Here is a 12,407-nt window from a genome sequence, read left to right as displayed (position 1 = left end):
AAACACATCATCACTGAAACTGACATAGTACAGTGGAGAGATTACATCTAAGATGCTTTCCCACGCCTGGTAGTTGTGAGCATCGTTTATGTAGGATTCATCGGTGTTATAAGTAATTTTATTCAACAGAGAAAAAAGCCCTGACGTCAGTACATAAGGGAGGAAAAGCAATTCAATATTCAGAAACAACAGAGGTGTTCTGAGTCATATACTGCATTTATTATTTTTGTCATTTGGAAATCTCAGCTGTATATTACACATTTTCTTCATTTCTTGAGTAACTCGGTCTGCGTGACTTTTTACAATATGATTAGCTACAATTAGCTTCCTAAATGCTATTCTTATAAAACCCATGACTGCCATTATTACCTGTATATTATCAATATAATTCATAAAACGAATGTTGGCTTCAAAGACGACCCAGTCTGGGAAGTGTCCCAAAGGGCAATCCCATTTTTTATCGATAAGGAGAATTACAAATACAAATAAAACACTCAAGAACCCTCCTAAAACGTTAAGAAAATATCTTACATAGATACAGTAGAGGAACGTTGTAGCGAGCCAACATCAATGACTTGGTTAAACTTAATGATGGAGAAAAAGAAGAGAAAGCACTGGAATATAAACCCAGAATTATCAATAAATTTTCCCACTGTGGTTGCAAAAAATAGCTCATGAAAAATATAATAATTGTGTGAGATCACAGGTGAGTCTCTTCTTTGCCGTTTTTCTGTCATCTTCTGCCTAATTTCAGGAGTCTGAATCTTTGCGCTTTACTCACCCCGGAGGAGCTTTATGACATTGTCTCGGATCTGCTTTGTCTTTACTCCATAAACAACGGGATTCAGAGTTGGGGGAAGAAGGAGGTAAAGATTAGCCACAATGATGTGAAGAGAAGGGGGGATGGTGTGTTCCCCAAAACGGTGGGTAAAGAAAGTGAAGAAGGCTGGAACGTAAGTGACGATGATGGCAGATATATGGGCAGTGCAGGTGCCGAAGGCCTTCTGCCGAGCATCTGTGGATGAGAGACTGACCACTGCCCGGAGGATCATGGTGTAAGACACAGATATACAGCAGATGTCAAACACTCCAATCAGGAGAGCAACCAAAAGACCGTAGATGACATTGATCTTGATGCTGGCACAGGATAACTTCACCACTGACATGTGGTCACAATATGTATGGGATATAACATTGCTTTGGCAGAAGGACAAGCGCTTGACCAAGAATGGAAAAGGAATCATCAGCAACACACCTCTCAGGAAGGTGGCAAGCCCAGCTTTGGCAATAACAGGGTTAGTGAGGATGGTGGCATAACGCAAGGGGTAGCAAATGGCCACATAGCGGTCCAGAGCCATGAGCATGAGCACACCAGACTCCACACCTGTGAACCCATGGACAAAAAACATCTGTACTAAACAAGCATTGAAGTCTATTTCCTTGAGACGGAACCAGAAGATGCAGAGTGCATTGGGCAGAGTCGTGGTGCAGGTAAGGAGGTCAATGAGGGACAGCATTGCCAGAAAAAGATACATCGGGCGATGTAGGGACTCTTCGTGATGAATGAGGTACACGAGGCCGAGGTTTCCCACGAGGGAGATGATATACATTGTGCAGAATGGGAGGGAGAGCCATACGTGTACTCTTTCCAAACCAGGAATTCCATTCAGAATAAAAAATTGGGGGGGCACATATGAATTGTTGGAAACCAGCATGGCTAACTCAGTAAAGAACTTCTATTTTTCCATCGATCTCTATCCTGAGGAGAAGAAATCTAAAAAATAGAAATTTAGTTCCCTAGATCATCCTTGAGAAGGCAGACAACTCTGTAACAGAATTACATTTGTAATAGTACCAACAATTTTGAATAAGAGTGACTATGAAAATATACAATATATGGAATAACGGTATATTACAGGAAATATTTTTAAAGTTTATAAATGATCTAAGCGTAATTTTAAAGCCGTAACCACAAAGTTGTAGTGTTTGTTTTGTCATCAAGTAGAAGAAGAAACTGAGTCAAAGGAAGCTCAAATAATGTCAAATGTCACAAAACTAGATTCAGGGACAGAAATAATATTCATATATTGCCCTAAAATTCCTGTAATGCCTTTACCCTACCCTACATCCTGGTTTGACAGAGTTTGTAGCTTATGATAGCAAGTTATAATTGCATGAAAATAGCCCAGTATTTATTACATTAATTTTATGCAGCAATATATGCTGGTATGGTTATGCATTCAAAATAAGATCTCATTCAAATTTCAACTCTTTCTATGCTATCTGTGTGACCGCATTCGTAAAGCCTCAGCTGATCATCTATAAGGCAAGGCTAATGATCCCTACCTCAAAGATTCTGGGAAAAATCAGAGCTCCCTGGTGGCCTATCCATTTAAGGACCTCAGATTGTCACTGATGTGGTACAGCATTGATCCCTAGCCTGGGAACTTCTGCATACCATAGACATGGCAAAAAAAGGGAAAAAAAGTTCTAAAAAAAATCAGAAGTTCATTTTACTCCTAGACTAGTATCTGACAGATTGGATACCTGGATGTGAGATTCAAGTATAGTGTCCTTGAAAGTCAATCTATCTGATTATTGTATGAAAGAAAAATAAGAAATCCCCTTTTATCAAAATACCCTGTAATCCTCCAAGTCATTGAGGGAATGTCTTTCCTTTCTGTTTTCAGCTCATTCTTCAGAGCTCGTTCTCTAGACTCTCCCTTTATTCTCTCTCTTGGAAATAGTTCCACTCTCACGACCTCAAGTACAGCGAACAGAAGATACCTTTCAGAGAATTAATTCAGAGGAAAGTCTGTTACCATTGTTGAGTCTCCCTTCTAAATGCGTACTGGATTTTCCATCTTACATTTTCACAGACGGTCCAAGACTTTCACCACGTCCAAGACTAAAACATCACTTAAGGAGTTCCCATTGTGGATCAGTGGTTAATGAATCCAACTAGGAACCATGAGGTTGCGGGTTCGATTCCTGCCCTTGCTCAGTGGGTTGAGGACCTGGCGTTGCCGTGAGCTGTGGTGTAGCTTGCAGAGGTGGCTCGGATCTGGTGTTGCTGTGGCTGGGGTGTAGGCCGGCGGCTACAGCTCTGATTCGATCCCTAGCCTGGGAACCTCCACATGCCACGGGAGCAGCCCTAAAAAAGACAAAAAAAAAAAAGAAAAAGAAAAAACATCACTTAAGTTCTATCCCATATACTCAAAGAAGCTCCAGCTTTGAGTCCGTTGTTTAGGTAGCGGTGTCACATCATCTACAACAGGCTCTGCCAACATCTTCGTGACCTTCTCCATCCTGCCTCTACCTCGTCTTGGGTATATTTCCCTATAATGTAACATGTCTCGGTTCTTACTCTGTTCAGGTCACTCCCACAAGTATATTATCTGTATTCTATCCTCAGATAAGGGGGAAAAAATCTGTATTTTATTTATATATTTATGTATTATTTTTTATTCTTAAAGTATAAAAATCTGTATTTTAAAATCCAGAAATATTTTTAACATAAGCCTTTCCTTCCTAGTACCACGCTTACGGTCTTTTAAAAACCACGCAGCTGTATCAGCTGATTTCTTTGCTTTGCCTCCGGTCTTTTTCCAATCAAATTTGTCCTATAGCATAATTTTGGAGACATTTTAATCCACTGCTTAATAATCTTCAGTGTCTTCTCCACAATTTGAGTACAGAGCTCAAATTTCATGATATGGTATTCAATAAATTAAAATTGAGGTCTGATCTTCTCTTTGCCATGTTATTTCTTTCCATTCCCTAAGTACCCCCAAAGTCCTGGATGACGAATTGTAAGGTCACCGTATCATAGCATTTTTTGCTTAAACATTGCTAACTACTTGCAAATCCCAAAATACTTCATAGATCTCAAGCCTATATTGACTTTGATCTATTACTTTCCCTTATTGAAACTCTCTCTCCCATATCCTTATCTTGATGTCTTCTTTGAATACTGAGATTGAAGGTCACTTCCTCTAAAAAGGACCGTTCATCCCATAGTCTAGGATAAAGTCTTGTGACAAAATTCCCTGACCCAGGGACAAGAGACTTAATTTGCTTGCGCAGAGCTATCAGCGATTAAATCAGAGTGAAATCTAGGCTTTTCCACCTCACACGTTACATCTGTTTCACGCCACCAAATTCTTTATAAAGTCTAACAAGCAGTGGATTGACCATTTATTTTCTCATTTTATTTGTTTTTATTTTTATTTGCTTGCTTGTTTTTTTTTTTCTGGCATAATAGATTTTGTGTTTCTAACCTGGGACCTGTACCCTTGTCTCTTACAATTTCTCCTTGCCCCGTCCTCCAGCCTTTGTCTTTGTAAAGAATAAGAGGATATTGTGTGGGCTGGTTCACACTGTCCTTTTCAAAGGGGAAGGTAATTTTTTTTAATAAGTTCTATGCAGACTTACCCTGAACCTCTCCCACTTCCTTATTTTTGCCTGTGGTTCTGGTGAAGTCATAGGGAGACAGACCTTAGAGAAGTATTGGAAGTACAAGGATAAAAGCTCAGCAAGGGAGATGAATGTCAAGGATTTTGCTGAGCATTGTGCTGGGCTTTTTTCAATGAAAGAGACACAATAACACACTGTAGGCCAAAAAGCACACCAGGCTCTGCCACCGCGGTGCCAGGCCATACCAACTCACCCTCCCTCTCGATGCCAATAGATTCCATTACCGGGTCCAAGCGTCTGGCCCTGCACGAGGCGACAGAAAGCACAGTGATCACCACGAACACGGCGGCTCCTGCCGTCTCCTCATCCCACACCCGGCAACCGTTTGGTGCAAAGCGTGTGCAGCAAACATCGTCGCCTCTGGCTGTTTTAAAACAGAAAACAGGCTTCTTTAGACAAGCGCTTGCTCTCCGCCCCCAGAAAAATCAGGATGAATCAGGTACTGCTTAGGACCCAGGAAGGCCAAGAAGGCTTGCTTTTTTACGTTTTTCCCGCATTTGTGCTATGTGTCTCTAGAGATGGACCAGGAGAACAGTGTTTTTTAGAGGAATTTAGGATCTGGGACACAGGAGAAAATTCTTGCAGGCATCTGAAGCATCTGTCTGCTCCATGATCTCCTGCCAAGGAATGTTAGGAAAAAAGCTGGATTCAGAAGAGAGAATTCTAGATTCTTTGAGACTGTTTCATCTCCTGTTATTGCTGTTCAGCAATGTTTTTTCCAAAATGTCAAATTCAGTTGTTTAGTGAGACGTAGTGTTATCATCGAGACTGAATGTTTCAAGTGTATGGACTCTAAAGTAATCTGTTCAATCTGTTAAATTTTTAGACAGTAAGCATCCACCGAGGGCCAGGCAGTGCACCCTTCAGCGCTTAGCATAAGGCTCTTCTGTGACTCTCCTCGGGTTCTGTTAGGTTTACTTATGCATAAACAGCCAACTTGCATACCAACTCAAATATTTATCCATATGTCTGTAGATAAAATGGCAGCAGGGCAGCGGTACTATTCGGGTGTCTGTATTTATCTACTTAAATATATTTACCTCTTTATTATTCAGGTTCATCTATGAATTTAATTGCATTCTTTTAATGAGTGCACCCGTTCAATATGATCACAGCCATTCTATCTAACCAAGATGCAGCGTGTCTGATAGCCTGCTGAACTCTTTCTACTACATACTGATTAAATGCGTCCCCTTCTTTTCCGATCCAAACCAGGTTGTCTGCTTGGATATCACTTTTCCCCTGTCTCTGCCACCCTCATATTTTCCCTGTTTTTCATGATGATGATAACCCGGAGACCTGTCCCAGAATTATTGGTATATTTATCATATCCCTTTACTGACCTGCGCGCTGCTTTAGTATATGGGCCAGATCTGCTACCTATTCTATCCCATGAATGAGGATAGTACCTGGATTAACCAAAGAAATAAATTGGAGTTAGATCGGATGACTGCAAGTTGAACTGAAGAAATGAAAGTTGGTGGGGAAATGCGGGCTAGTAACTTCGAGGGAGAGGCAGGTATCTGTTTACCTTTTCCTGATAAAAGGCATCTTAGAGTTCCTACTGTCTAAGTCTCTGTCTCTGTATTTCTAAAAATGAATAAACAAAAAGAGAAGGATGCTCTCTGCTCTAAAGGAGATTTTGAGCATGTCACGTTTCTCTCCTGCTCACCCAAGAGCAGACGCCCCTTACTCCTCTGCTGTGAAGGTGGCATGATCGCGTTCATCCTAAATTTTCCCAAAGAAATCACCAAACGTCCTCCTTTGTAGGACGATGCCTTTGATCCCCGCGATGACACAGGCAGACTAGAACAAGACTAGGTTTTGTCAGACAATAAGACTCTTGGAATCAAAATATCTGAAAAGCATTGCCTTACCCACAATGGAGCGCCAGAAAAAAAGGAATGTGAAAGGTGCTCATGCCAGGAAGAGGGCGCAGGCATGTGCACGACGGTAGCACCCTGGTTTCACCTTGTAGACCGTCGATCTGAAGGGCTTCGTCTAGCAGGCTTCCCACAGGAAACAGGCTTAATCTCATATATCCTCAGGATCCCCAAGTCTCAATGTGAAACAGGGCTGAGGAGCCCCCAGAGACCACAGATCCCCAAGGGAAAGCCTGATGCAGAGCTTCAGATGTTTGGAGAAAGCAAAACCCCCAAACATAGCTGGTCCCCAAATAAGAGAGTCTGGAACGTAACTGCCAAGGTACAGATAGCCCATCTTTAGGACTGGGAGTTGGAAATTCTTGCCTAAGGCAACTAAAAATAAAGCAAAATATATCTGTGTGATTTTATAACATGTTTATTTTTTATTCTGAATTCTGAAATATCATACTCAATTTAACAAGAGAAAAATACAGCAGTAAAAAGAAGTTTAAATAACGCACGCTTCCATCAGTAAGAAATACATCTGTCCCTGAGCAGGGCGCGGAAAAAGAAAGAAAGGAAGGAAGGAAGGAAGGAAAAAGAAAAGAAAAGAAAAGAAAAGGGAAAAGAAAAGAGATGCATGCTGTTAGGATTCTGTATCTCCTCATTTCCAGGCACATGTAATTTTTTTAAATCAGGGCCACAGGTTACTTCTCACCAATTGTTTCAATTTATACATATATGTGATTTCTTTCTCAGCCATGAGAAAGAAATTCTGCCATTTGCAACAACATGGATGAGTCTTGAAGGCATTAAGCTCAGTAAGATAAATCAGAGAAAGACAAATATGTATGATATCACTTAGATGTGGCATCTAAAAAGGCCAACATCATAAGAACAGAGAGTAGAATGGTGGCTGCCAGAGGCGGGGGAGGAGTGGGATTGAACAATTGTTTAAAAGTATGAACTTGAATCAGTAGATAAATAAATCCTGGAGAGCTAAGGTACAGCTTAGTAATTATAGACAAAATATTGTATTATAAACTTCAAAGTTACTAAAAGACTAGATCTTAACTTTTCTGACCACAAAAAAAGAAATGGTAATTATATAGCGTAGTAGGAACATTAGCTAATACCATGGTGGTAGTCATATTGAAATATGGAAATAAATCAAATAACACACACTGTCTACCTTGACTTCATGTAATGTTGTGTGCCAATTATATCTCATTGAAAATAAAAATTTCAGGGAGTTCCCATAGTGGCTCACCGATAACCAACCCAACCAGGATCCATGAGGATGCCGGTTCAATACCTGGCCTCACACATTGGGTTAAGGATCCATCATTGCCATGAGCAGTGGTGTATGTCACAGACGTGGCTTGGAACCCTAGTTGCTGTGGCTGCTACAGCTCTGATTTGACCCCTCGCCTGGGAACTTCCATATGCTGCGGGTGCAGCCCTAAAAAGCAAAAATATAAATAAATAAATAAATAAATAAATAAATTTTTAAAGGACAAATAAATTCTCAGTGATGCACAGACTAATATAAATAGGTTTATTCAAATCATTTTCTTTAATTATTTATGTAAAATTATCTCTGTCAAGAAATTAGAAATAAAGGTGTGGTTATGAGTTAAAAATTTCTCCTGGCATCAAAAAGTAACACATTGCAAGGAGAAAATATAGTGTAAAAAAGGAGTAAAGTGAAGTGATCAGCAATGGATGAAAGATTTCAATTCTTGGAAGAAATAAAATGAGACAGTGTTAATGAAGGAAAGAATGCAATCAACAGAGTGAAAAGGCAGTGTATGGAATTGGGGGAAAATACTTGCAGGGTATACATCCTACAGAAGATTAATATCTAAAATATATAAGGTAAAATGTAATTGTAATGTATACATGTGAGGATAACCTGACGCCCTTGCTGTACAGTGGGAAAAAAATAATAAGAAATAATTTTAAAAAAAGATAAAATATATAAGGAGCTCCTACAATTCAATTGCAAGAAGCATTAATAACCCAGTTTTTTAAAAAAAAATGGGCTCTGGACTCATAAACATTTCTCCAAAGACATATAAATGGCCAAGGAATTCCCTTTGTGGTGCAGCAAAATGAATCCAACTAGCATCCATGAAGATGCGGGTTTGATCCCTGGCCCCGCTCAGTGGGTAGGGGATACAGGCATTGCCATGAGCTGTGGTGCAGGTCACAGATGTAGTTTGGATCCCACGTTGCTGTGGCTGTGGTGTAGCCTGGCAGCTGTAGCTCCAATTCAACCCCTAGCCTGGGAACTTCCATGTGCCGTGGGCACAGCCCTCAAAAGCAAACAAACAAACAAATAAACAAATAAATGGCTGAAAGGTATATGAAAAGATGCTCAACATCACTAATCAGTAGGGAAATTTAAATCCCAAACTGTAATGAGGTATCACTTGACACTTGTCAAGATGGCTAATATCAAAAAACAAAAGAAAATAAGTATTGGTGAGATTGCGGAAAAATTGGAATGCGAAGTATTGTAGCAACGATGGAAACCATATGAATTTTCTTCAAAAAATTTTAGATAGAACTACCACATGATCCAGCAATCTCACTACTTGATGTTTATCCAGAGAAGTTTGGAATCGGGATCTCAAAGAGATATCTGCGCTGGTGTTTTCATTGTAACACTATCCATAATGGCCAAGAGGTGGAAACAGCCTGAATGTCCATAGACACAGCAATGGGTGAAATAGGTGGTGTATGCATACAGAGGGATACTACTCGGACTTTGAAAAGAGGAACGTTTTGCAATGTGCAAAAAGCTACAGCATGGATGGCCCTGTTTCACGTCCAATGAGGATGCCCCTGAGGACATTATGCTAAGTGAATCACTCGATCACGGGAAGCTGAAACTCCATGAAGTCACTTGGATGAGGATCTAGAACTGTCAGATTCCCATAGAGGAAGACTGGAGCGGAGTGGTGGTTTCCAGAGGGCGTGGGAAGGGGAAATGGGGAGTTACCAGTTAATCCTCACGGAGCTTCAGTTAGGCAAGCCGAATAAGCTCTAGGGACCTGCACACGGTTGCATGTTTAGCCAACAATTTGCACACTTAAAAATTTGTTCAGAGGGTAGAATCTCATGTGAAATATTTTTACCCCAATACGATAAAATTTCAAAAAGAAACATGAATTTTCTTGGTTCCAGTCTTAGGTGTCTCCTGAATCTTTGTGGCCTCAGGAAGTTAATTCCGCTATTCAAGTTTCAGTATGCTCAAAAAAAAAAAAAAAATGCAGCCAAGAACGAGTACCTGCAGAATTGTTTCAAAATTAGAGATAAGGTATGTAGAGCATTCAGAACAAGTTAACACTTCATGTAGCTAAATAAATGGTAATTAATCTTGTGAGGGGGGAGTAAGAGAGAGGGCATATGAATGTGTAAGAAATCTTTCTTGGAATATGTCCTCAAGAGGAGCTGTAAGGATTTCGGAACTTACCCCTTGAAATACCCCCTTGATGTTGTGGCAGAAATGGTGCGAGTGCCAGGTAATGGTGACAATGAGAAATTGACTGAACCTAAAGGTAATGATTGAAAAGTTGTCTACAAGAAATGTTTCTTTAATGCTCTCCATTGGAACATTTTTGTTTTCTTTCTCTTTTTTCCTTTTTCTTTTTTTTTTTTTTTTGGTTTTCTAGACTGAAACCACTAACTCCTGAATTCCATATATCAGCATATGTTGGGTTGTTCCCTCAGTTTTTGGAGTACATCTCGAAATAACCCTCTAAGAAGATGTATTATACAAATCCATTCATCACTTCTGTTGTGTCTAAAATGACTTTACTGTTCACATACCAGACTGATTATTCATTAAGTACAGAATTCTAGTCTAGTAATTACTTCTTTTCACAAGTAAGAAAACTTGCGCATTATCTTTTAGCATCAATACCTGCTGGCAGGCATCCTTTTCAATTCTGTAAATGTGATTTAATTTTTTTATGTATTTTGATCTTTATTTTCTACCTAAAATTTTTTTTGGATCTTTTCACTCATTTTTTTTAAATTTTACAGTAGTGTGCCCAGGTTTGAGTCTTTCATAAATAATTTTTCTAGGTATTTTAGTACTTCTTGATATTTCTTAAAATACAAATTTTGAACTTAGTTATAAGAAATACTATCATGTAGTCTGGGTAAGTTTTCTCTTTGCCTTAACAGTTTCTGTTTTCATATACATTCTAAAAGTCAGACATTAACCCTCCTTGAGGGAAGTTCTCATCTCTATACTTTCCTTTCTAATTTTACATTTGCCTGCTCTTTTTCCCCTTTCTGTGAGATTTCTTTACAACTTTATTTTCTTTCCTTAGATATCTTTTCTATCATTTATGCTTTTCTGCTGTAAAAGTTATTTTCAAATTGTCTGCTTGCTCATGCTCCAAAGAAATTGTATTGTTTTAGGTTTGTGATACATTATCAGATATCTCTGGAAAACATCGATGCTGGAAATACTCTCCTGCAAAACAAAGGATGGCGACACTGAATCAGCAGAGAAGGAAATATAATCCTGCCTTGGTCGTCAAGAAATATACATTCATCCTCGATATTTGTGTTATTCACATAACTATAGTAAATTAAGTATTATGTATTAGTTTTCAGCTATTATGACCTAATTATGCACAAATCTGCAAAGATTTTTAGAATTATATCAAGCGTTAATGGTCTTAAGAATTGATAATAAGAGACATAACTGACTCACAATGAGGCTGGAAATAGAATGGAAAGAATATGCACATACGTGTGTGTACATGTGTGTATATATAACCTGCGTATGTCTTTATACTTATAAATACCCTACATATGTACACACATATACACGCACATAAATCACACCGGTGGCATATTAAAATTGAGTTAAAATTCTTAGTTGTCTAAAACAGAGTAGCTGGTAATTTCACTAAAGTTCAAAAATAGCTTGAATAAAAGAAGTAATTAGCAGCACAAAGAACAACAAACCGTACACATACATATACAACGTTTTTATTTTATTATTTTTTTTGTCTTTTTGCCTTTTTTAGGGCTGCACCTGTGGTATATGGAGGTTCCCTGGCTAGGGGTCGAATCGGAGCTGTAGCCGCCAGCCTACACCACAGCCACAGCAACGCAGGATCCAAGCCGCATCTGCAATCTACACCACAGCTCATGGCAACGCCGGATCCTTAACCCACTGAGCGAGGCCAGGGATCGAACCCTCAACCTCATGGTTCCTAGTCGGATTCGTTAACCACTGTGTCATGACGGGAACTCCATATGCAATATTTTTAAAAGGCTGTCTCTGCAAAAGAACTAGATGAAAGTGATTTTCAAGATGAAGATTTAGATTTTTTTCTCATGATTATCTTGTCCATGTTGTTGGAATATACTTTTTATAAATTTACATATGATTTGCACTAAAGTTAGCATACTTATGAAAGAAAAGAATGTATATAGACTTTGTAAGCCATAGACAGAGAGCATAGGAGACTAGTTTAGGGAGATCGGGAAATGCACTCAAGATGTATTATTCTAAATAAATATTTAGTTGAAACATAATATGCATATGCATAAGTGTACAGTTTCATGAAATATCACCAAGTGGATATAGCTTGTAGTTGCCCTTCAGTCAATAACTAAATCCTTGACAGCACCTCAAAAGTTCCCTCATCGTCTCTCTATTACCTGGACCCTCATTCTCCAAGTTAAACCTCACCTGATTTCTCACCCTGTTAAATGAGTTCTGCCTATGGGTGAACGTAAATAAAATCATACAAGATGTATTTTATCTCTTTCTCATGACATTTTATTCAATTATTTATTTACTCCACTTAATGGCGATAGACACGGCTCCTGGGTATCATGCGTATGCTCCACCTCACACCCTTTACAAGTTTTCTGGTGAACATAAATATGTGTGGCTGGATGAGCGTCTGACAAACAGAGGAAAGAAAACAGCAGACAAGAACTTGAAAATAAGCATGAACTCCAGATGGTTTGGGCAGGCGCATGCTGAGATAAATAGTATAGGCCTCCCCGAACACAGCTCACGTTTTG

The 12,407-nt window shown here is 39.2% G+C and overlaps 1 protein-coding gene across 1 annotated transcript; it reads right to left on the bottom strand.

Annotated features, from left to right (window-relative positions):
- Nucleotides 1-773: 773 nt before the first annotated feature.
- On the bottom strand, nt 774-1,715 carry LOC125111616 (olfactory receptor 52N5). The gene has a single exon (XM_047753618.1). It carries the CDS (start codon nt 1,713-1,715, stop codon nt 774-776), a length of 942 nt encoding a protein of 313 aa, XP_047609574.1.
- Nucleotides 1,716-12,407: the final 10,692 nt, after the last annotated feature.

The sequence above is a fragment of the Phacochoerus africanus genome, chromosome 11, assembly GCF_016906955.1.
Source record: "Phacochoerus africanus isolate WHEZ1 chromosome 11, ROS_Pafr_v1, whole genome shotgun sequence".
NCBI classification, from domain to species: Eukaryota; Metazoa; Chordata; class Mammalia; order Artiodactyla; family Suidae; genus Phacochoerus; species Phacochoerus africanus.
This window is presented reverse-complemented; position numbering and strand designations above follow the sequence as displayed.